This window comes from Cygnus atratus, chromosome 1 (assembly GCF_013377495.2).
Source record: "Cygnus atratus isolate AKBS03 ecotype Queensland, Australia chromosome 1, CAtr_DNAZoo_HiC_assembly, whole genome shotgun sequence".
NCBI lineage: Eukaryota > Metazoa > Chordata > Aves > Anseriformes > Anatidae > Cygnus > Cygnus atratus.
In genome coordinates this window covers 36695243-36717151 of record NC_066362.1, presented here as the reverse complement: position 1 = coordinate 36717151, position 21909 = coordinate 36695243, and the positions used below count along the sequence as shown (strand labels likewise).

General features: G+C 42.8%; 1 protein-coding gene across 7 annotated transcripts in view; it reads right to left on the bottom strand.

The window, feature by feature from the left end:
• The window catches only part of HMGA2 (high mobility group AT-hook 2), a 115706-nt gene extending 94776 nt beyond the window's left edge, over positions 1-20930 (bottom strand). For 2 of the 7 annotated variants that reach the window (XM_035543866.2, XM_035543869.2), the window contains exons 1-3: positions 20076-20926; positions 17392-17478; positions 9874-9924 (exon numbers count right to left, since the gene is read on the bottom strand). In XM_035543866.2, the coding sequence (XP_035399759.1) occupies positions 9874-9924; positions 17392-17478; positions 20076-20186 (249 nt within the window). In that variant the 5' untranslated portion in view covers positions 20187-20926. Of the gene's footprint in view, positions 1-9873; positions 9925-13844; positions 14382-17391; positions 17479-20075 lie in introns of those variants that run through there. The other 5 variants (XM_050709762.1, XM_050709761.1, XM_035543865.2 and 2 more) reach the window with 4 other exon arrangements.
• Between the last annotated feature and the right edge of the window lie 979 nt (positions 20931-21909).

The window sequence follows — 21909 nt, the reverse complement described above, 5'->3', positions numbered from 1 at the left end:
ATGAGGAAGAACCAAACCCACACCTTCTACACGAGTGTCTTAATCCTCAGTTCCTGTGCTTCCTTCCCTGGGTGAGAAACATTCTCCAGCCTTTCTCTTGAAGCTGAAGTCTATGCAGAGAAAAGGCGCCAGAAGAAAAAAAAAAAAAAAAAAAGAAAGAAAAAGGCTATCGTTTGAGTTATTACTTATTGGTTAAGTAAGTTAAGTTTAGTTAAGTTTAAGTTATTAGTTATTCAAACTTTCAAACTGAGACAGAAGTGGTGTTCCAGGCCATGTTCTCCAGAGTGGGCATTTTAGATCAGACAAGAAGCAGCACTAGGAACCTCACCCCAGATCTCTATGTGTATGCCCAAAACACCAGGCAAGGCTGCTTCTTGTTTTTATCTGCTGTCATTTGGCCCCATTACTTTTAAATGCCCTGGGTTTGAGGAGTTCTCACCCAGACAAGCTCATGGCATGTCACTTCTCTTGGCACACAGGTTCGGCCCCAGCTGAGCAGTACTCAGGACCTTGGATCTCCGAGTGCTCCAGTAATTAGGTTCTTACACTAACACTGGACTTCCAGTCCCCCTCCATCAAGCATCCATCCTTATGAGATGGCTAAGTAAATTACCCCAAGTAGCATGCTAGAAGTGCCACATTTCTGGTTCCCTATACAGTGAGAGGAAGTATAGATGTATTAATTCAATGAAAGCTCAGTGGATCACCTTGTGGAGAGTGGGATGGAGATACGCAAGGTGAATGGATCCCTCTCTGCACCTATTTCACATCACTGCCTGTAGAAAGACTAAATAGAATGGTTTTGTCAAGCAAATTACAGCAGCTATCCCCTTCCAGGTCAGGCTCCTAAAATCCTAGTGAGGCAGTGTGCAACTTAGGTGGAACAGATTTCCCACAACAGCAGGCTACAAGAGATGAGGGATGAAGCCCAGGGATGCCTGTGTTCAGAAAACAAAACCACATCCTTTCCCTGCCTGTCAGCTCAGAGTGGCCAGCGGCTGCCCTTGCACAGCAGAAAGATTACCTTACTAGAAAGAAATCACCACAACACTGAAACGAGGAAGAAACCTGCCTGCCTCTCTGCACTGCAAACAAGGAAATCATATCCTATCAACAGCCTCCAAAAACAGCAAGGCTGATAAGCATTTTCTGTGAAATCAGAATGGTTCTGAACAGGCAATAACAGAAAAATGCAAAACAAACAACACATTATGAGCATTATCAGCTACAGCACCAGGATTACACGTTCCTTAATGTATGGCTCTTTCATTCAGTCCTGCATCTTCCCAGGCCTTGGTGTCCTGGTTTAGGGTTCCCTCTGAAGGCTGAAAAATCTGGGACTTTAAAAGATCTCTTCCTCCTTTACCAGCAGTGTCACTACTGCATCTTTAAACCACTACACCCCATATCCTAACCTGACTATTTGAATAGTAAGGTCTGCATTGATCTCAATCAAATGCATTAACTGCAATTTCAGTTGGATTCTTGTCCCCCTATTTTTATTTTTATTTTTTTCCCTTTGTAGTCTGATGAATATCTCAAATAGGTCTTGGGATAGAAAAACAGGTGCACTTGTAAACACTGTTGTAAGCTGTGCTCCCTTTGTATTTATAATTGATACCCAGCATAAAATAAAGACAGCAGAGAATGGGTTGTGCTAACTAAATCACATATAAAATACATCACTGCTGGTACAAAAAATATTTTTTCTCCTTCTAAATTGTGTGCAGCAAAATTAGAAGCCACCTCCTGGTGAGGATATTTTGTAGCTATTTACTGAAAGAAGCTCACTTTCTTGTTGAAAATCTAGCATTGTGCCTAAAATATAACACTGAATGGCAATTTCAGATGAGACCCACTCCCAGGATTAAGGAAGAGGAAATAATACTTGCACTTACAGCATGTCATGACTTTCATTCAAGCACCTGAAAGCATTTTCCAAATATTAATTATTCCCATACTAGCCTCCCCCTAGTCCTTCCAGGACAGGATCAACCCTGCATTCCTTCAGCATCCACATCTCTTGCTTGGGTCTGTAAAAAATGCAGAACAAAGCCAAAAGTATTACTTCTTTTTAATTATTATCAGAGTTCTTAATTGAGAGGAGTGAATTCATCCCCACAGGGGATGACTGCCATTTCTAAGATGGCCTTTTTCTATCTCTGGCAGAGAGTAAACCTGGTATTTTCTTGTACGGGTACTGTATTACTGAGGTGTGCAGTTTAAAACAGAATTTGGCACAGATACATCAAATAAGGTGCATAATTAGCCAGAAACTAGAAGAAATCCTAGAAGTCTTGACTCTGATCCTTCTATCCTGGATTACACTTTATCACATGGGTTTTCATTCCCTCTGCACCACTGCCCAGAAGAAGGACGGGGAATGGAAATACTACCTCTGGATGAGGTGGCCTGGCATCACCTTGTCCCATAGCTATGGCTCAGACCAGCTAGTCCTGAAAAACAGACCAACCACATTCAAAGCATTGAAGAAACTAGGCACTGTGGCGCTGTGACTACATCTGACATTCACTGAACTGGTACTAGACTTCTAGATGTAATTAGGTTACAAAGAGGAGAAAATACCACTGATATGCACACTGTTTTCAAACACTTTTCAGGTTTATATTTGGGTTTGGTTCAGGTATCAAACCCCTGCTGGTGCCAAACCTCTCCACTCTACCCTGCATTTAAAGAACACACACATCTTTCCAGTTTCTTACTCCTACCTGTCACTGCCCACCAGCTAGACGCATGCTAGAGATACTCTCTGTTCTGCAAACTCATCCCTGAGTTTACAGAAACAGGTAAAAAACACCTATTGGTTTAAGACACAGAATTCAAAAGCATGCTTCCCTCCCCTACCCAACCTGCTCACAGCAAGCTGTACTGAGGAAGGATGGCCTTGAGCTGCAGGCACAGGGCAGCATGCCAGGAAATCTGACTGCTATTCCTGGCGCTTCTACAGATTTCCTTGGGCAAGGCAATTAACCTTGTGGAGTACATTTTCAATGGAGGTGAGGCCCAGCTCCTCTTTCTGCATTCATAACGTTTCCAACAGTGAAAATGGAATTGTAGGAGCAAGAATGACTGCCTGCACTTTTTACTACCTGATACGCCTTCTCTGCCAGACAGTTGGATGCATGATTGCTGCGGATAACCCTGCCAGCAACAAAACAGGGACTTCACACACCACAGGTGCAAAAATGCTTCTGCATGCTGCCACGAACAGCCCCACTGCTCGGTTTCCTTGTACGTAAAATGGACAATGAGGCTTATGAAAATCAAAATACACAGCCAAACAGAAAACCATTTGCTAAAGTACTTGAACACCTGTTATCTGAGATCATAAAAAGGAAACAGCTCAGAAATTCAGTTTACCTTTTACTACAGGTGCTGTATTTTTTACTTTCAGCATTTTTGCCCATTAAAATTTCCTCTTTGAGCCTCAAGCAGAATAAAAGATTTTCCTTTAAGAATTCTGAAGTGACAATCAAATTCAAAACATTGTTTAGCTCAACTGGACATCTTGCAATATCCCTTAACAGAAGTGGAAGCAGATTAGAGAATGAGTGAAATATCCTTTTGGTAATATACATTTATTTTAGAAAAGAAAGTTCATGGCTAAATTTCCTCTTGTGGTCTTCAGGAAGACCTGCACCTGAAATAGATGGTGCCACATCTATTTACACCTACAAGGGATATACTAGGAGATTCTACGGAAGGACAACAGTGGTGTCTGATCTTTGCTTGGACAAGCTTTCAGAGAAATGAAGACATATACCTCTCCGAACACAGGTTAATGTAGAACATATTTTAGTGTATTTTTATGCATTTAGTACAAGCAAGGAGATTTTTTTTCCTTCCCCAGAAGGCTGAATAGAAAAAAAGACAAAAATTGGCAAAAAAAATTAATTAAGTATCTGCTAGGCATAGGAGAAAAGGTTAATAATCACTAGTGCTGCTTTTCTCAAAATTTTCAGCTTTTGTGAGATTTCTTTTACAGAACATCTGAACTGCAAAGTAAATACCTAGGTATAAAACTTCTAAGGCTTTTAGTTCATGCTCTTTATCCACTCTTTAAGTTTGAAGGAAAAGTCAATACCCTGGTTTTCATAATTGCAAAAAACTCTTCAAGCCCTTTGGACGACTGAAATGATGACCCCTCCCAGATGACAGTGTTGCCTGCAGTGCAGGCATAAAATATGTTCATGACAGAAAATATTTTATATTACCATGACACAAAATAATACCAATGACCCTAACAAAGAAGGTAAGGTAGTTTGGAAGATTAAAATGACAGCAGCATGTGCAAATTTTCATGGTGGGCTTCACACAAAGCCGTAACACCACATACATTGCAGTCAAGTTAGAAAGACATGAAGTAACAGAAATTACATTATTCTCCCAAGTATGAGTCACAGATTCTTTACCTTTGATATCTCCTGTATCTGTAATTACATAAATAACAACTTTCTTTTACATTCATCATCTAATACATGTGATTTAAGTTTTACCTCAGTCGTGGTTTGCTCCAAATGGACCATGAAATAATTCCCTCAAACAAAAATCGGTTCTCATAAAAATGGCAGCTCTGGCCTGGCTTAGGTATGCACTGGTAAGCAGCTTGCTGCCAAAGGTGGGATTTCCCTCACATAGCTTTTGCTGTATAAAAGTCAGGTTTGTGCCTATTTTTTCAGCTAGTCTTTCCCAATGGCAAAAGATTGCCATCTCCAGATGGGAATTCACCACATCCGAAGCAAAGCCTTTCTGAGGGCAGGACGCACCACGATTGCAGAGCACCTTTCTCTCTCCACTGCCTAGCGAAGAAGCCTGCATGCCTTTAAGCACATCCGAGACTGCACCTTAACATAAGACAAAAATGGCTGCACTGAGTGAGAAATGAGCAAAATTGGTTAAAAAGCACATCACGTAGCATGTCACTGCCAGAGAGAAACTTCTAGTTAAATAATTGTTTGCAAAGACTCGTTACAGGCAAGAAATAGCCTCAAGACACTGATGGCTCTTCTGGTATTCCTGTTAGATTATAAAGAATCTGAGGCAGGGGGGTCTCTGGATATGTATTTCTTCAAAATTCAGAACCTCGTTTTCCAAATCTTACAAGTGAAGGAGGATTAGGAGCCCTCCGCCTGGCTCAGGCCTCCTGGAATGGCTGGAACAGAAACGTCTCCTACGCTCCATGCTTATAGCTTGATATGTCAGCTATGTCAAAACTGCAGCGGGAAATAATCTGAGGAAACACTTTGCAGAAAAAAGCATTTCTGTAATGATTTTTTAAACGTGCTTTGGCATAACTTAAACTGACTTTCGGTATAAAATGAAATTCTGCCCTTGTTAAAAAAGGGAAAACCTGAGCTTCAGAAATACTGTAACAGCTAGCTAATCCTGATCGGATCAGTTAAAACTCCTGTTTAAGGAAATTAAGTTCATTTCTGATTATCTTTTACCTTCCAGCAAACTGAAATTTACTATCTAGACCATCTAGAAGAAAACAAATTTCTTGAAAGATAGAGAGGTTTTCTGAACAAATCACAGCTCCTACTTGAGTGTCAGTGCCTGGGTGAGCATGCAGGTGCTTTACATGCACATCCTGTCTTTGGAAATCAATTGATTCTGTTCTCCTGTTACGATCATCCAGAACCACATCTTTCCATCCTTTACAACAGTTTGATGGCATGGCATCAGCTCCCTCTCCTCCCAACAAAGTCCTCTTCAAAGCTGTGAAAAGCTCTGGGCTATTCCTTGCTTTTTTTTAAGCAATTCTGCCATGCCACAGTGGATCTGTGGTTCAGGTTAAACAAGATGGATGTGAAATCAGACAACACCAAAAATCTATCTGAAGACATAACAGAAACAATGGAAATAAAATACAAACACCCTTTAAAGCATAAACTTCAGAACTGGGTTTCAGATTTCTCCATTAAACCGATGCCTGGGAGCTCTAGAAGTCTATGAAATTTCCAGGGGTTTTCAGTGCATTTCCTCACAACAAACAGCAGGATAATTGACTCATCACTCTCCTGCTCTATTCCTGCCCTGATACTTTCAGTCAACTTCTAGATATACACAAATAAAAAAATTGAAATGAAATGAAATGAAATGAAATAAATGAAATGAAATGAAATGAAATGAAATGAAATGAAATGAACTATCTTTGACTGTGAGCTCTTTGCACAGGGCTATGTGAAGCCACTGACAAAACCGTTTGCTGATTCCACAAGAAGCAGCATTGGATCCCAGTGGAGAAAACCTGTCACTGATGAAATCAAGACAAACCTTCCAGTGACTTCTGGGCATGCTTAGGAATATGACTTTATACCTGTAACATAAAATAATTCTGCTAATAAAAAACAGGCTACTTTACCTTCCTTTTCCGAGTAGCAAAGGCTATTTCTGCACTAGCAAACAACATGGATCATCAGCAGGAAACAGGCTGATGCTGAGGACCAAACTCCATGCCAGGCACCTTTCAAGGGGTTTTTACTTTGCTTTAGCCTAGTCCTATGGGTTGAATGCCTACTGGACTGCATTAGGTGCACTACAGGAGCAGGTCTTCCAATTTTGTTTCATTCAAAAGGAATCCAGCCCATGAGCTCTGGGACTGCTCTGCAATGCAAACAATAACTGGGGACAATTAGGATATCTGTTTCCAAAGCACACTCCCAATTTGACCTAAGATGCTAATGCAGATGCATCCAAACAGCTTAGACCATGTTCCATCACTAAAACCTCTAAAATTACAGAGTACCAAGGTCATGAAGAGTTTTACCTCCCTCCCAATTAATAGGACTCACAGCCTTCAATGCATTTCACACATGTGCAGCAACTTACAGTGAAGATGAGTTCTCCAGCAGCAGACACTGTGTTTCTGATTCCAAATATTTTCATTTCCCATCTGTGTGATCCTTATTACCTTCAGGATTTTTATTCAATTAGCCTTTCACATTTGGAAAGCTCTTCTATGTAGCTAAGTATTTTATTCTCAGAAGAGTTTGTCACTCTTTACTGTCTGCTCTACTTACAAGGGTCTTCTTTTCCTTGACAGCTTTGCAAAGCACTCTTTATTGCTCTGAAAAATTCACCGCATGTCTCATACGCCTGCGATAAACTGGGTTCCTTGCCTTCTTCACTAGGGCTCTCCCTCCCCCCTTCCCAGTTTTGTATCAGTCAAGAAGATTTACGTCTCTTCTAAAAAATAATATATAAATAAATAAATACGTTGTGAGTCACAAACATTAAATACTTAATTTGAACCGGCAGAAAGACCAGCTACTGGAATTCTGCAGCAGTCTGTTAGCTCATATGTCTCTGCGTGCGCATACTGAAGGAAACAGCAGAAATAATACTTTACAATTTGATGAACAACATATGACACTGAACCTCCAGACTTGCAAAAAAGGGTTACAAACTTAGGAAAATACCTGCCAGGCAGAATTCTGCCCTCTCCAAGAAAAAGAAAATCCAAACACTTCTTACTTTAACTGAAGCAGAACTGTTATCATCAAGGTTATACAGAAATAAAATGGGATTAAGGAAGAAAATAATCATTAGGGACTTAAGTGAAGTTTGGGTGATAAAAAGGGACGTTTTCTGAATACATGAGACACAGAGGTTGATACTGTGCCATCTTCTTTTAGATAGAATCCTTCTTTGATTTCACTTATAAACTTTACTTACAGTTGGCACCATAGTGGCTTGTAATAATTTAACTGTATTTCTGGATCACAGTATCACTCTCCATTTCACCATGCAGAGAGAAGGAACCCTGAACCTAATTTAAACTGGAAAGAGAGAAGAAAGAGAGGAAAAAAAGGCACGTTTGGTTCTCATAGTCTACAGAATTATCTCAATGCAAGCTGCAGATATGAGTATTATCTCCGAAAACCACAAGAAGCAATCATACCATTGGAAGAAGCAGATAAAAAGACCATGATTCCAACAGACAGAACAGGAAAGCAATAAGGACTTTGAGAATATGCCTTAGTTTCAAAGAAATGAGTGCAACTTGGGTCTCATAACAAAGTAATGTGTATCCCTACTAAATAACCAATAATTCCCATTTCTGTGAACCAGATTATTCATCCCAAACCAGCCCATATTGAATTTAATGCTTCCCTGATACTGCCTATTTTTCCTTCCCCATAAAGATAAAAAAATAAAAGGGAAACATTCTAACCTAAACATGCCACAATTGTTATACTTAGCCCTTTCCACTGAAAACTCACCTTAATTTCTGATTAATGAGCACTTGGGAGATAAAATCTTTTAACATTTCACCCTGCTATATTTCCCCTTTTTGCAAAGCTATTCAACCATCCCTATTCAACCATCATGCATTTCTAATTCGGTGGAGATGGCTTGCCTGTTATAAATTACTCTCATAAAACAGCTATTTCTGCTGCTTCCCCTGGGACTGCACCCAAGGTGAGGATCAAGCCAGCACCACTTAGCATCCACATGTGCAAGCTCCGAACCGAACGGGAGGAAGCAGGCAGTCACTAATCTATGTTTTACTGCACTTGGCATTTGCCTGCTGCAAGCCGCCTTTGGGAACATCACCAGCACAGGTAGGTTTGAGGAAGCCACCTTGTTTCCTAATGCCAAGGAGCTGCTGCACGTACCTGAAATCTGCCTGATATAAAAACTACCAGCACAAACAACACATCTGGTATGGATGGGTCTGTTTTCTCCGCTGAACTACAGAGATGTCCTGGAGTACTTTATCTCTGGACAACGCTACAGAACTAGTTCTTAACGTGACTGTTATAGCCCTCTCTCCTGTGTTTAGCTGCTGATACTCTGGAGAACATCAGCTGTAGTTTTAAGGACCTTCCGGTGCCATTTGAGCCTTCAGAAGCATACACGTTGACAGCAGTGTTAATGTCCATCCAAAAGAACTGAGCAGAGAAGGGGAAAAATGACAGGACTGGAAAACTGAGATGGGGACTGATGGATTCGAAAAAGAAGTTTAGAGAAGAAGGTTTTCCACAAAAATGAAAAGGTAACTACAGAAGGGAAATCAGAAATGTAAACTTATGAAGGAACGAATGGCCACAACCTTCCACACGTTCTAATTTTTCAAGTGGTATCCTCACCTCCTCTGAAAATGTATTTGTGCATGAAATACACACGCATGAGAGATAGACATCAGTGACAACACGGCATTTCAGGTATCTGAGACTGAGATCTTTCCACAGCCAAAGAATCGAAACACATTTGTCCATGGCCACATCTACAGAGTAAGTGGCCAGGAAAAGAGGAAACTTTAAATGAAACGTATTATTGTCACTATCATTATATGAAGCACAAAGATGGCCAAGAACAGAAGAGCTTAATTCTAAGTGCAACTATCCTGCTGTTCATTTCTGCTTTCTCACTGGATTTAAGGAAAATACCAGGGAATGTGGGACAAAGACGTTTTGATTTTTTAAACATTACCTTGTACAAACTACATCTGAATGTTATCGCCTCTCTTAATCACCTTCTGATGTCTGATAGTGCCCCTTTAACCTTTGTTACTCCATTACTGAACAAGTTATCTCATTGTTACTCTTTTTTGAAGAAAGAATTTTGCCCCTTTCCATGCTGATAAGAGACACATAAATATTCACTCCCGACAAACATTCAATAGTAAAGTGTCTTGAGCAAACTACCAGAGTCTAAAGGTAGGAAGCTGTGGTTAACTTCTCTGCTATCTTAACCCTTTAGTCAATCCACCAGAACAAAAAGACACAGAAGATGGATGCTCTTTTCACAAACAAAGCAGAAATAAGTGTTCCCTTAGAGAATGGACTTTATAACATGCTTTATAACACAGAAAATAAATCAAATGATTAGAAGTGGAATATCTACCCATTTTCTGGGCCGCCCTCTGGGTCGCTTTTCACCAGTGGCTTCTGCTTTCTGTAAAGGGAAAAGAAACACAACATGTTTTATACTCCAGCATTGTTTAACAGCCTTGGTTAAGTAGGAACTCCTTTCCTGTAACATTATCCATAAGTATATCTCTAGGGTGGCACCAAGCCTCCCCCTGGCTCCATGGGTTTTCTGGCAGAAGGTGATTACATTTTTTTCTGCCATTTCCAAGCCCATGTGAATGCCTTCACCTGCACCCAAGGGTGCCCCCAGCCCTGGTCCATGAAGGATTGGGACCTGCAGAACCCCAACAGCGTCACCTCTAGCCTTTCACAGGCTGTCAGGCATCACCTAAAGGTACTATGTTAGACATACAGCCCGTTTCAAGCCTGAATAAAGCAATTTACAGCAGCCACAATTCCTTCATTTATTCTCATGATGTTTGTGCATGAAGCGTGTTTGGACAGACTGCCACCAGGAACGTGACACTGGGAATTAACTCCTCTACTTCACGTGAGCTTTTCCAGGTAGACGTGCATCCTTAAGCTCTAAGCAAACCCATCACTGCTCCAAAACACACCTTCCCTTTCAAGGTTGAAGGAAACAGCATGGAAGGTGCCCTAGAAGTGACAGTGATATTTATGTAAGCCCAACAGTTGGTCCTGGAGCTTAGCTTAAAGGAAATTTGGGTTCGGCTACCAGCCTCTTCCATGCACTCACTGTGTGACACTGTGGATAACACTGCTTGCTCACTACAGGAAACTACTTACAGGCCTTAAAATGAGAACTGCAAGTTATTTCCTCTAGATGGGCTCTGCCCATGCACACACCTTGTCAGGTAAATAATCCTGTCTCACTAAGGTGATCAAGATTTTGCCACCAGCTTCGGTGAGAGCAGGACATGTGCTGCATAAGAAGTCCCTCAGAGTGAACACTTTTAGCACGCACTCTGTAAACGTGCTCCCAAATTTCCATGAGCTGTTTTGCTTCCAGTTAACTGTATGTGTATTTGATTTGCCCTCAGAAATCAACTGTCTCATTAAATAAATCACTCGCCGACCAATCTCTGTAATGGACACTGTCACCTAATGCTAGGCAAAGCAGATCCCTCTGCAAGAGAACCTGAGACGAGGAAGCAGGGGAGGAATCTCTACGAAAAAGCTGTACCACAAGTTAAATGCAATTACTCTGAAATAAATATCTCACCAAGAAGAAAGCTGTGAAAAATAAAATTCACACTCCTAAAGGGCAAAATTATCACTCAGACTTGTTAAAAGAGTAAACTTGCTCTTTAATCGTTTATACCAGCGTTACATGTAAGGTGAAACCCTCTTATGAGAATACTTGTTAAAGTGCATTTGCTACATACTGGAGCTGTCTATTTCAGAGTTTTGGTGCCTTTTAAAGTGTTCATTTTTTCCAACCTTATTACTTGAAGGATGCAAAAAAGGAGGTGTTTCGGTTTTGAAAATTTGTGCCCCCACCCATTTATGTTTATCTCACAAAATACAAGGCGTAAGCCTAGAAAAAAAGATCAGCTAAAACTGTTCTTAACAAATCTGCACCTGACACATTGTGAAAGGATAAACACCATTTATTTTCTTCTGTATTCACTGAAAGACCCTTTACGAAAAACCTAACTTTTTGGAAACTGAACCCACTTTGCTCTACCAATTAACACTACCCAAAGGTTGACAAGAGCTGTAAGCTTAACCAGGGCACACAACGCTGCCTGATGGGCTGGGGGAGCTGAGCAAAACCCCTGATGGGCTGGGGGATCTGAGCAAAACCCCGTGCCACTGTCCACCCCGCAGCACAGCACAGCACGGGAGTGCCAGGAGCTGCTCTGGCCGCTGGCGGTGCCTGGCCCCTGCAGCGGGGACCCTTTGCGCTGAATGGCGCTGTATCCCTGCTGCATGTGATTTCCACCTCATGTCAGAAGAAAAACATTTCCAGAGTCCTTATCAAAACCAAACCTTTCCCAGAGGTGAGCTGAGCAAACAGCAGGGCATGCCAGATACTATGTTTTGGTACAGGGCGATTCTGTAAGTAAATAGGAGGGTTTCCATAGACTAAACTGCAGAAAGTGAGCGACAGGAACCTCCCGAGTGGATGTTTTTATCTCCATTCTGAGGGAAGGGAAAGACAAAACACTCCTGGAACAACCACGAAGGAGTAGTGGCAGTCCAGCAGTGATAATAAAGGCGTGAAGTTTAGGAAAATATTTCCCCTCTTCCCATTTGGATTTTTTATTTTTTATTTTAGTTTGAATTCTGCAAACCTAACCCGTATTTTCTCCAACAGCACAAGGCTGTCTTTTAATGTCAGCACTTGAAGAAAGGTTTTATTGCATATCAGACAAATAATTCAATGTTTCTCCATATCATTTTCAAGTAATTAATAAGAACGGGAACGCGTAAGTGCTAAAGCTTTGCTTTTCCTCTTAAATAGGTATTTACATAATCTAAACCATGCTAGTCCGTTGGCTCTTTGCATTAATTGAAGCGTCGCCTCTGAAGCTAGGAACAAATCCAGGGAGAGCCCCAAGCCACCCAAAGATCACAAGGATTCCTATTTGGGCAGCAAGATGCAAGTGCTCTCAGCCACCTTACCCACAGCAGCCTGTAATTGCTTAGTCAGAAAGGAAGCTGCTGCCTTAATCCTCTAAAGCACTCTCTGAAATTGAGATGTGTTTGGTCAGGCTTTTCTGAGCGTTCAGTGCTGCGCTAGGAGGCATCCTCTTGTTCTGGACTGCTGAGACACAAAATAACCCAACTTAAAGAAGGGCTGGGGACGTAATCAAACCCAAGTTTATGATACTTATATATACGTGGATATAATATAAAATTTCTTAAAACCAATTACATAAACATTTCATTGTTGCTGTGTCACGTTTAACTGGATTTACTTGTTCTTCAGTACAGGAAATGATATTTTTGCCCCGGGTGAGAAAGATGGCCACTCCAGCCACCGCCATGTCGTTAACATGTCTCCGGACAGATCTGCAATTCATCCAAGCCCTGTAGCACGATGCCACCAAAGCCTGCTTCCGAACAGCTGCCGTCAGCCGCCGTGGTACCCGACCGCCCAGCATCCCTGTATCTCCCCGCTGCCTAACTGGGCCAAGCCTGAGCATGAGCTGAGGCTGTACTACTGAAGGCAATTAACAAGACAAGACAGGTATAAATAATTGAATGTGCTCTTCAGATATCTATCTATTGTCAAGGAAGATTGCGAATGCAACAGAATCCAAATTTTAGGAACTCTAGCCACTGTGCAAAATGATCTGGAGACCTCAGATAAAATGTGCCAGAGCTGAGGTCTGGTGGAACAACTGCTAGGTCCCAGCATGAGGATCACTGCTGCCACACCATGCCAAAACAGCTTGTGCAGGGAAGTGTCCCTCTCCCACAAAAAAAAAAAAAAAAAGAGTTCTTTTTGCTCTTCATTTTTCTTTCTTAGAAGAAACTTAAGCATTGGCTGGATACAAACATATCACACTTTTCACGTCATGCTTTACCCATTTTAACTCTAAATGGGAGTCAGTCTTCTCCTGCTTTACCCATCTTGCTCAAAACATTTGTGGTCCCTTACTCTTTAGGTGCAACAACCACACTACAATCCCTTGATAAATCTGAACTCGTGTTCCCTTTAAGCCTGTTACGACTGGTGCTGGTGAGAATGAATGAAGCATGGAGAAGCCAAATAGATTTTCATGAACCAATTTAGGGCAGAGTCCTGGTCACGTGCACTTTTTTTTTTTTTTTTTTTTTACCTTTGGACTGCTTAACTCAGGGACGTAGTTTTCTACATACCAAACTCTGGCCATGTAGTGAGGAGACAGTAGTAACTGTCATCACAGAGAGACTCCACAAGTTCTGGAGAATGGTATTTCAAGATCTAGAGGTACCATAAGTGAAGTTCACTACATGAATAACTACAACAAAAGCCACAATATGTCAACTGAAGGCGAATTTTACAAAAAAGACTTTATTTTTGGATATTCCTGGGATACCCCCTTGACATTTTCTTTTGAAACAAACACACAGTAGTTACTACCCCCTGCCTTTTTTATTTATTTTTTGACCCAACAATTGCGCTTCTTCCTTCCAAACAGGAGAGTATTTATGCCCATACAGTATTTTTGTTAAGCCCAGCTACGGGAGCTAAACAAAGCGAAGCCTCTGAATGCTTAAGGGAAATGTGATGGGCTGGGAACACAACTCAGCCTTACAAATAAAATTCAACCACACAACACCCAGGAAACTAGAAAGGAACATCCTTACTATGATCCTTCCACAAAAACTCAAGTTACTCATTAGAAAAAAAAAAAAGAAAGGCTTCCTTTTTTTGCTAATTTTTTACAAATATTTTAAATGAATAACAGAATGACTTGTTTGAAGACACAGACTTGTATAACAGTCTGATTGTGGAGACTCGAGTACAAGGTGATAAGAGTCTTTTTGTGTCTCTCTCTTCTCATCTGCTAACATGTTGTGTTCGTTCTGTTCGTGAAAATTAAACAATTGAGAAATTATTTGTTTTTCCATAAAATGCAGTTTACCCTTTGTGTAACATAAGTTAGGTATGTGTGATATGCAAACCTTTTTTTTTTAAATCGTGTATTACCTAAAATTAGAGTAATTGCCACATTATTAGCTATCCAATTGGTCTTGCAACATTCTGTATGCATTGTCAAGTTTCACATTGCTAATTTCCTAACAAGCACAGTTTGTTTTCAGATGCCCCAAGGCCAGTTTACTAAGACCAAACACAAGCTCTGAAAGCTAAAGGAAAAAAAAATTAAAAAAAAAAAGTCCCATGAACCAAGAAATTTTAAATCCACAACACAATCAGCTTCTAGGGTAAAGCGTCCCTCAACTGATTTAAGGGCATTTGCTTTTTGAAGCACAACAAAACAAAGCCCCAGCAATCGAGTATTTTTAACTGACTGCCACTTTGTGCAATGCATTTTTAATTGTGATGTGTAATGGTCTGCAAGAGAACACCCCATCAATTAATCACGAGTGCCTTCTCATGTCTATTCGGTGGGTGCTAGTGGCGTGCGTTTATCTTACATGTTGTGAACACTACAGAACATTTCAATGAGCTCACTTTGAAAAACACAGGCCACACACTATTCTGCAGAAATTCCAGCAATTTCCAGTTGCATGTATAGGACCCATGTTCACAGGCACAGGGTCTGAAGTGAAGTTAACCCACTTCTGTTTCTGAGAGTTGAGACAGGGGGTAGAAAGCCTTAAATAACTATATGTGTGTCTATGGATGTGTAAATATGTTTATCACAAAATCAAACATATAGCTCACTCTCTTAAGAGGTGATACCCTCATCAGCAAATGAAGCTTTCTTACAGCGTCAAAATCTTTCCATCCTTATTACTGGTAGAAAAACTATCAAAATTAGTATTAGATGCTTTGAGATTTCTGGTGAGAAGCTGAACCATTTTAGAGAGGCTTAATTATCTATTTGGAAAAAGAGCTAAAATATTTATCAGAAATGTGATCACTGACTTTTTTCTAAGAAGGCTTTATCACTGTTTTATGTTTTAGGAGATTTATCAAACATTTACATATTTTATCTATAAACCTAGAAACAAATAAAAGTTGTAATTACATACCCCTCAAAGATTTTTTAATGCTAAAAAGACATGTGGTCTTTGGTCAATTTTTATAATATCAACACCCGAAAAAGGTTTGCTTTAATTAGGGCAGTAACTTGATGCATTCTGAAAATCAAAACGTTACAATGAAATTGCTCAGTTCATAAATTAGATTAAAAAAAACAACTGTATGTACCAGAATCATCTGGAAAGCTCTTGAATTGATATGCTTACATATGTATGAAAGATTTTAAGTTATTTTCCATTAAAACTGATTTTCAAATCACTCATACAAATGAAATAATGTTAATATTTCTTTTAGAAATATCTTTTGAAAACACATTTCTATGAATTACTTAAAATTTAATCTTATTACAAATATTTCTCCTAGGAAAGCCAACACTCCTAAGAGTAATATTTAAAATACTAAAGCTCACATTTGGACTTACTAGACTAATAAAAAACTGCTCTCTCCCTTTTGAAGAGTGAAATTTAAACTTTTTTAAAGTGAATCTGAGGAACATTATTATATAAAGAAAAAAATCAACATTTTTAAGCTCACTAGGTTGCAGCGTGGCTTTGATATATTTTAAATACTTAACTTGTAAAGCACTTTTACTAATTCATGAACTTCTTGACAGAATATACCGCTTTTTTCCAGTTTAGAATGTAAAAAAAAACTATTTTAAATTTAAAGAGAGTTGGAAAACGTCCCTCAAACAAACGCTGAAAACACTTATAACAAAACAGACATGAAATCACAGTCACCCCCTAATAATTTAATATTTATCAGGAGTTGCTATAGTAATTTATAACACTGAAAACTATCAAACTTAATATGGTCAGGACCATAGGCATACTGAAAAATGAACCAGAATTAGATGAGGCTACAAATATCTTCCACGCACATTTTGTCAAAGATCTACTTAAAAGATACTGGTACACTTAAGCAGTACAGTTCACTACCAGATTTTGCAAGCTTTTGTTTCCAATTTAGTACCTGTAAATTAGTGCTAACTGCTGTGTAACCATCAACATAAACAAAACTCCAGTTTTTCTTTCCAAAGCTATACACAACTATTTATCTTCACTAAAAGAATTCATGCAGCAAGGTATTATCTGCCTTGATAGCACAGTTTTGTGACACTGAGCTTTCCCAAGTTCCAATAAAATTAAGGCACATTTTCACACTGTATTTGTGATGTGAAGTCCATGCACTAAGTGAAGGGACTCCAGTGAGCTTGTACTATAGCTAGATGCATTCAGAGCCACCATAACACAAGTTTGCTCCCATCCCCAAACAGAAGTAGTGGTTCAGAAGACTAATAGCACTGCAAGTAAAAAACTCTTTGAAAGTGATTACTAAATGGTAGGCTTTTACTGTAGCTCACAGTTTACTTTACCATCACATTTTAAAACTGTAAATTTCAATATATGCACTTATTTCCATCAACACATAATTGGATTTTCTTCTAATTAACCTGTTTGACAAAACACTTTAGCTTTAATACACGGATTTGGTCTATAGAAGTAACGTCTGCAAGTCAGTGAGAAATTAATCTTCCTCTTTCGAAAACCTTAATCAAGCAAATAATATCCCTAATATTGATCTCCTTACTAGGTACAGGAGATCTCAATAAATGCATCAAATGCACTACGTTATTCCACTAATCTGTATGCTATTCAAAAAGCAAGCTGCCCTTATGGGTTCTGTGCCTAGGGTCGTCCTGCAGCATGTTATTTCCAATCTTACAAATGCAAAATACATGCTCTATGATGTAGCTGCCATTATTAAAAGGGTCCCAGCCCCACAGTTCACAGCCTAAATGAATGGATCTTTTGCTACCAGTTGATGAAAAAACAGCATTAGGAACTCTCTCTTTAATTATCTCACCTTCTGGGCTGCTTTAGAGGGACTCTTGTTTTTGCTTCCTTTGGGTCTTCCTCTTGGTCTTTTAGGAGATGGTTCACCAGTTGGTTCCTAAATACAGGAAAACATGCTATTGTGGCAAGAAGCTACAGCTAACCAAGAAGAACTCAATGATAAACTACAACTGAGCAGTTACTTAAGCACGTGAATTAACAGTATAAATAAATGCAACAATATTTAAAATGCAACATGAAAAATTAAACAACTCAAAGTGAAGAAAAAAATGCATTTTACATAATAAAAGAGTTTAACTTTCCTTGTAATTGCACACACACACACAAAAAAAGAATAAAAAGAGTCTGCATACTCTAGCAAGCTAGTTATATGAGAAAACACATTTTTAAAAGAAGATGGCTATAGTTTCCCTCATGCAAGAATGATTATTTGAAAATTAATACAGTTATCCATTTAATGTCAATTGCATTTCATTATAACAAGATACAGTTATCACATGCAGTTACTAGCACACACTTTTGAAAAAAAAAACAAACACAAAACAATGCTAACTACTGGAAAAGTAGAAAGTAACCTTAAGACTATTTTCTCTCTCTAGGGTACAAATAATTTGGGGGGATTTTTCCTGCAGTTCTGAGCTCTGCGTTACATTCACACCTACTGCAAACAGAATTGATCCGAGTAAAATGCAAACGCTAAAGTTTCTTGAAATGGAACACTAGCAAGCCAAAAAAAACCTGAGGATGTAAAATATCTGAAACAATAACAACTACAACAACAAAAATCTAAAATTACTGGGCAGAAGCGATGATTGTTTTCAAAGTTTTCTTAACTAGCTCCTCTGGCTGACAGCAAACAACCAGTCCTTAAAAATGCCCAAGAATTACTACGAGCTCGGACTCCAAATATTTATTCAGCGAATCACAAATACTATAAAACTCTTCAAGCCTTCAATATCATACATTTCCCTCGGACTACGGGAGGTGGCAAATCTAATTCAATGCAGTTTGTTAACTTAGACCAGCTTAAAACCCTTCAGCTTTTCCACTCCCGGGGAGGCTCAGGGTGCAGGCTCAGGCTGGGGAGGCTGCAGAGGGGCTCAGGCACTGCACAGCAGGGCTGAGCTCGGCTAAGGAGACGCGGCTTGCTTTCTCTACCATACATTCAAATGCAAAAAAAAAAAAAAAAAGAAAGAAAAAAAAGAAAAAAAAAAGGAAAAGGGGTGGAGGGGGGAGAAGGGAAAAAAAAAAGTGGGGGGTGAAGGGGGGAGGAAAGGGTACCAGGCTGATGCTGGGCACGGAGCCGCGGACAGTGAGCGAGTGGCACTGAGGGCAGACCGGTAAAAGCAGGGGCTCTGCTCGCACGGCTTTCCAAAAAAATAAGAATAATTTAAAAAATAATAATTTTTACTTTCTGTGTAATTTGCTGGAGCACACCGGGGGCTCGGCACCGGCTTGCCCCCGGCCCGGGGCTCGGCTCCTCGGCTCGCTGGGTGCCCCCGAAGCCCCTCGCAGGCTCTCGGGGCTTGGAGCTGATGCTGAATGAATGGGGCGAGAGGTTTTAAAGCTCCGCGGAAGCTTGGCTTTTAAAAGCGGCTCCCCGGGCGGCCCTACGACTTCCAGCCGCGACTTCCGAGGCAGGGAAAGGGCCGCGGGGAGCCCCGGGCAGCCCCCGAGGAGCCCCGAGAGCCGGGGGCGGCTGTGCCGGACGGTGCGACAGCGGCACTCGGGAGGGACGGGATGGGGTGGGATGGGATGGGACGGGACGGGATGGGGAGGCGGGGGGGGATAATGCGCGAATCTGGCAACCTTAGCGCGGATTGAGGTCTGGCGAGTCAGAGAGGAGCCCTGCGAGTCCCCTTCGGGGCCCCGGGGGGAGCCGGGCGCCGTCGCCGCGCCTCGACCTGCCTGGGAAAGCGGCGCAGCCGAGGCAAAAGGTGTTGCAAAAGCAGGGCAAGCCCCCTCCGGCTGCCTCCCCCACCTCCGTCGGCAACGGGGGCACCTCTCTGCAGACGATGACGGGGGTGAGGGAGGAAGTGGGGAAGGGGGGGACGCCAGGAGAAAAAAAAAAAAAAAAAGAAAGAAAAAAAAAGAGACAGAGAAAAGAAAAGGGAAAAAAAAAAAGCCAACCCTATGCGACTTTCTAGACACCCTCCTCTCCCCCAACCCCAGGATCTAGGGGCAGTCAGGGGCTGGGCTGGTCAAGCTCGGAGGCGGCAGCAGCCCCGGTGGGACCCGACACACGCACACACACACACAGCACACACACAGCGCGCACACACACACACACAAGCTCACACTCACTCACTCACACACACACACACACACACACACACGCTGAGACGTTGCGAGGGCTCGCAGAGGAGGGAGCCCGGGCGAGCCCCGTTTCCCCCGCTCGCCGCTTTCGCAATTTCAAACCCAGCTCGAAAGGAGCCAGCGAGCGCTGGTTGGTCGGAGCCTCGCCGCTCCATGTTCCCCGTCCCCATTGAAAAGCCCCGGCTCGCCGCCCGCACAATAGCGAAAGCCCCGGGCGGGCTCCGCGGCCCCGCCGCCCGCCCCGAGCCGCCGCCGGGCGCTGCCCGCCCCGCCGGGAGCCCCCGCGCCCCGTCCCCGGCCGCCTGCACCAATACGTACATGGTTACATGCCTACAACACTACAGATCTGCGGCTCTACGCCTCTACGCGAATACTGACTTGTGGTTGCTTCCTGGGTCTGCCTCGTCCTCTCTTCTGAGGCTCTGCGGTTGCAGGTTGCTCCTGGGCAGCAGTGGAAGGCTGACCGGGTCCCTCACCTTGTGCACTCATCGTGACTTCTGCCGCTCAGCTTTGAACCGGGTCTCTCCAAAGCACCTTGGAACGGGGGGGAATCAAAAGGAGCTCTTGCTGCTTTTGCTGCTCGCTGCCACCACCACACCGGACGTCCTGGTGCTGCCAAAAAGGAGAAGAGAAGGGGAGGAGGAGGAGGAGGAGGTGATGGTGGTAGTGGTGCTGGTGGTGGTGGGAGAGGAGGGGGAATGGAGCTCTCCTACAATTTAGGAATGGTTAGTAACATGAAGCAATTCAAGCGAGGGGAGGTTTAAAAAAAAAAAAGAAAAGGAGAAGAAGAAATAAAGGCAGAGTAGTAGATCGGAACCCTGGAAATGCGAGCAGAGAGGGAAACACTCCGAGGGTAGTCGGAGCGAACCGAGAAGGGGAAAAAATCCTACAAATTGAAAGCAAGTGGTGGCTATCGCGCTTAGATCGGATCAGGACAAATTAAGATAAGACACACTGAAAGTGGACTGAGAACACTGCACGGTCTTGCCAGAAGCATGCACCCTGGGAAGCCGGGGATTTCGGCAGCAGCGGGAGCAGCGGGCAAAAAGCGCGATCATTTAAAAAATAATAATAAAGCGATTTGGGAGATTGGGAAGAAAAAACTGAGGGGGGGCGGTCCTGGGTTCGTGTCTGTGATGTGAGCTGCTGGGACTGGAAATATTATTATGCGAGTCCTGCCCACGGACTAAACTAGGATGAGGGTTTAAAAAAAAAAAAAAAAAAAAAAGGAGGAAAAACCACCTTTACCCGTGGGTGGAAAAACCAGGAGGGGGCTGTGCAAAAAAATAAAAAATAAAAAAAAGGGGGGGGGGGGAGGAGGCAGAGCGAAAAAAAAAAGGGGGGGGGGGGAACCTAGCTGGCTGGCGGCCGGCCAGATAAAACATGAGAAAGCCGGCGGCCGGGGGAAGCGGCGGCACAGCACGGCCCGGCCCCGCCGCCGGGTTGAAAGGCCCCGGGCGGGCTCCCCGCGGCCCGGCCGCCGCCGCGCAGGGGGCGCGCAGGGGCTGCGCGGGCGCGGAGCCGCCGCCGCTCCACGTGGGCGCCGCGGCGCGGAACAAAGGCGGCGGGGCCGGGGCCGCCCCTGGGCCGGGCCCGCCGGGCGCCACCCGCGCCCCGCCCGCGGCCGCGGGGGGATGTGCACCGTGGGGGCCGGAGGAGGCGAGAGGTTGGCCGGGAGGTGCTGCCGGGACAGCGCCGGGCACCCGGGGAGCGCCCCGGTGGAGCCCGCGGTGCTGGTGTGGTCGTACCTGGGCTCCAGCCTGCGTCCGTGGAGTTCCTCCTGCCCCACGCCTCCCTCGGGGGTCCGCCAAAATTGGGCAGCCCCCTGTGGCTCCCTCCTCGTCCGGTGCTGCTTTGGGATGGGCAATGCGAGAGAGCCCCGAGGAGGGGACAAAAAGTGTATTTTGGTATATTGCCGGGCTGGGTGCTTCAAGTGGTCTGAGTAGGCTACACACGCTTAGTCGTCTATAGATAGGTAAAGAAATACAATTAGGCAAAAAGTTGCTCCAATCAAACATACAGCAGGCAGCTGAGTTACTTTCTGTGGAATAGGAAAAATAACACTGCAGACAGATGGGCTAAGGAAAGAGTAATCCTAGAACACTTCTTAAGGCTGCAAATATTCCCGAAGTGTGCTTAATCCAATCACGAGCCTTCCAAGCCCTCTTCCCTCCCATCTCCGAAAGCAACGAGCTATGGAAGATGGACACGG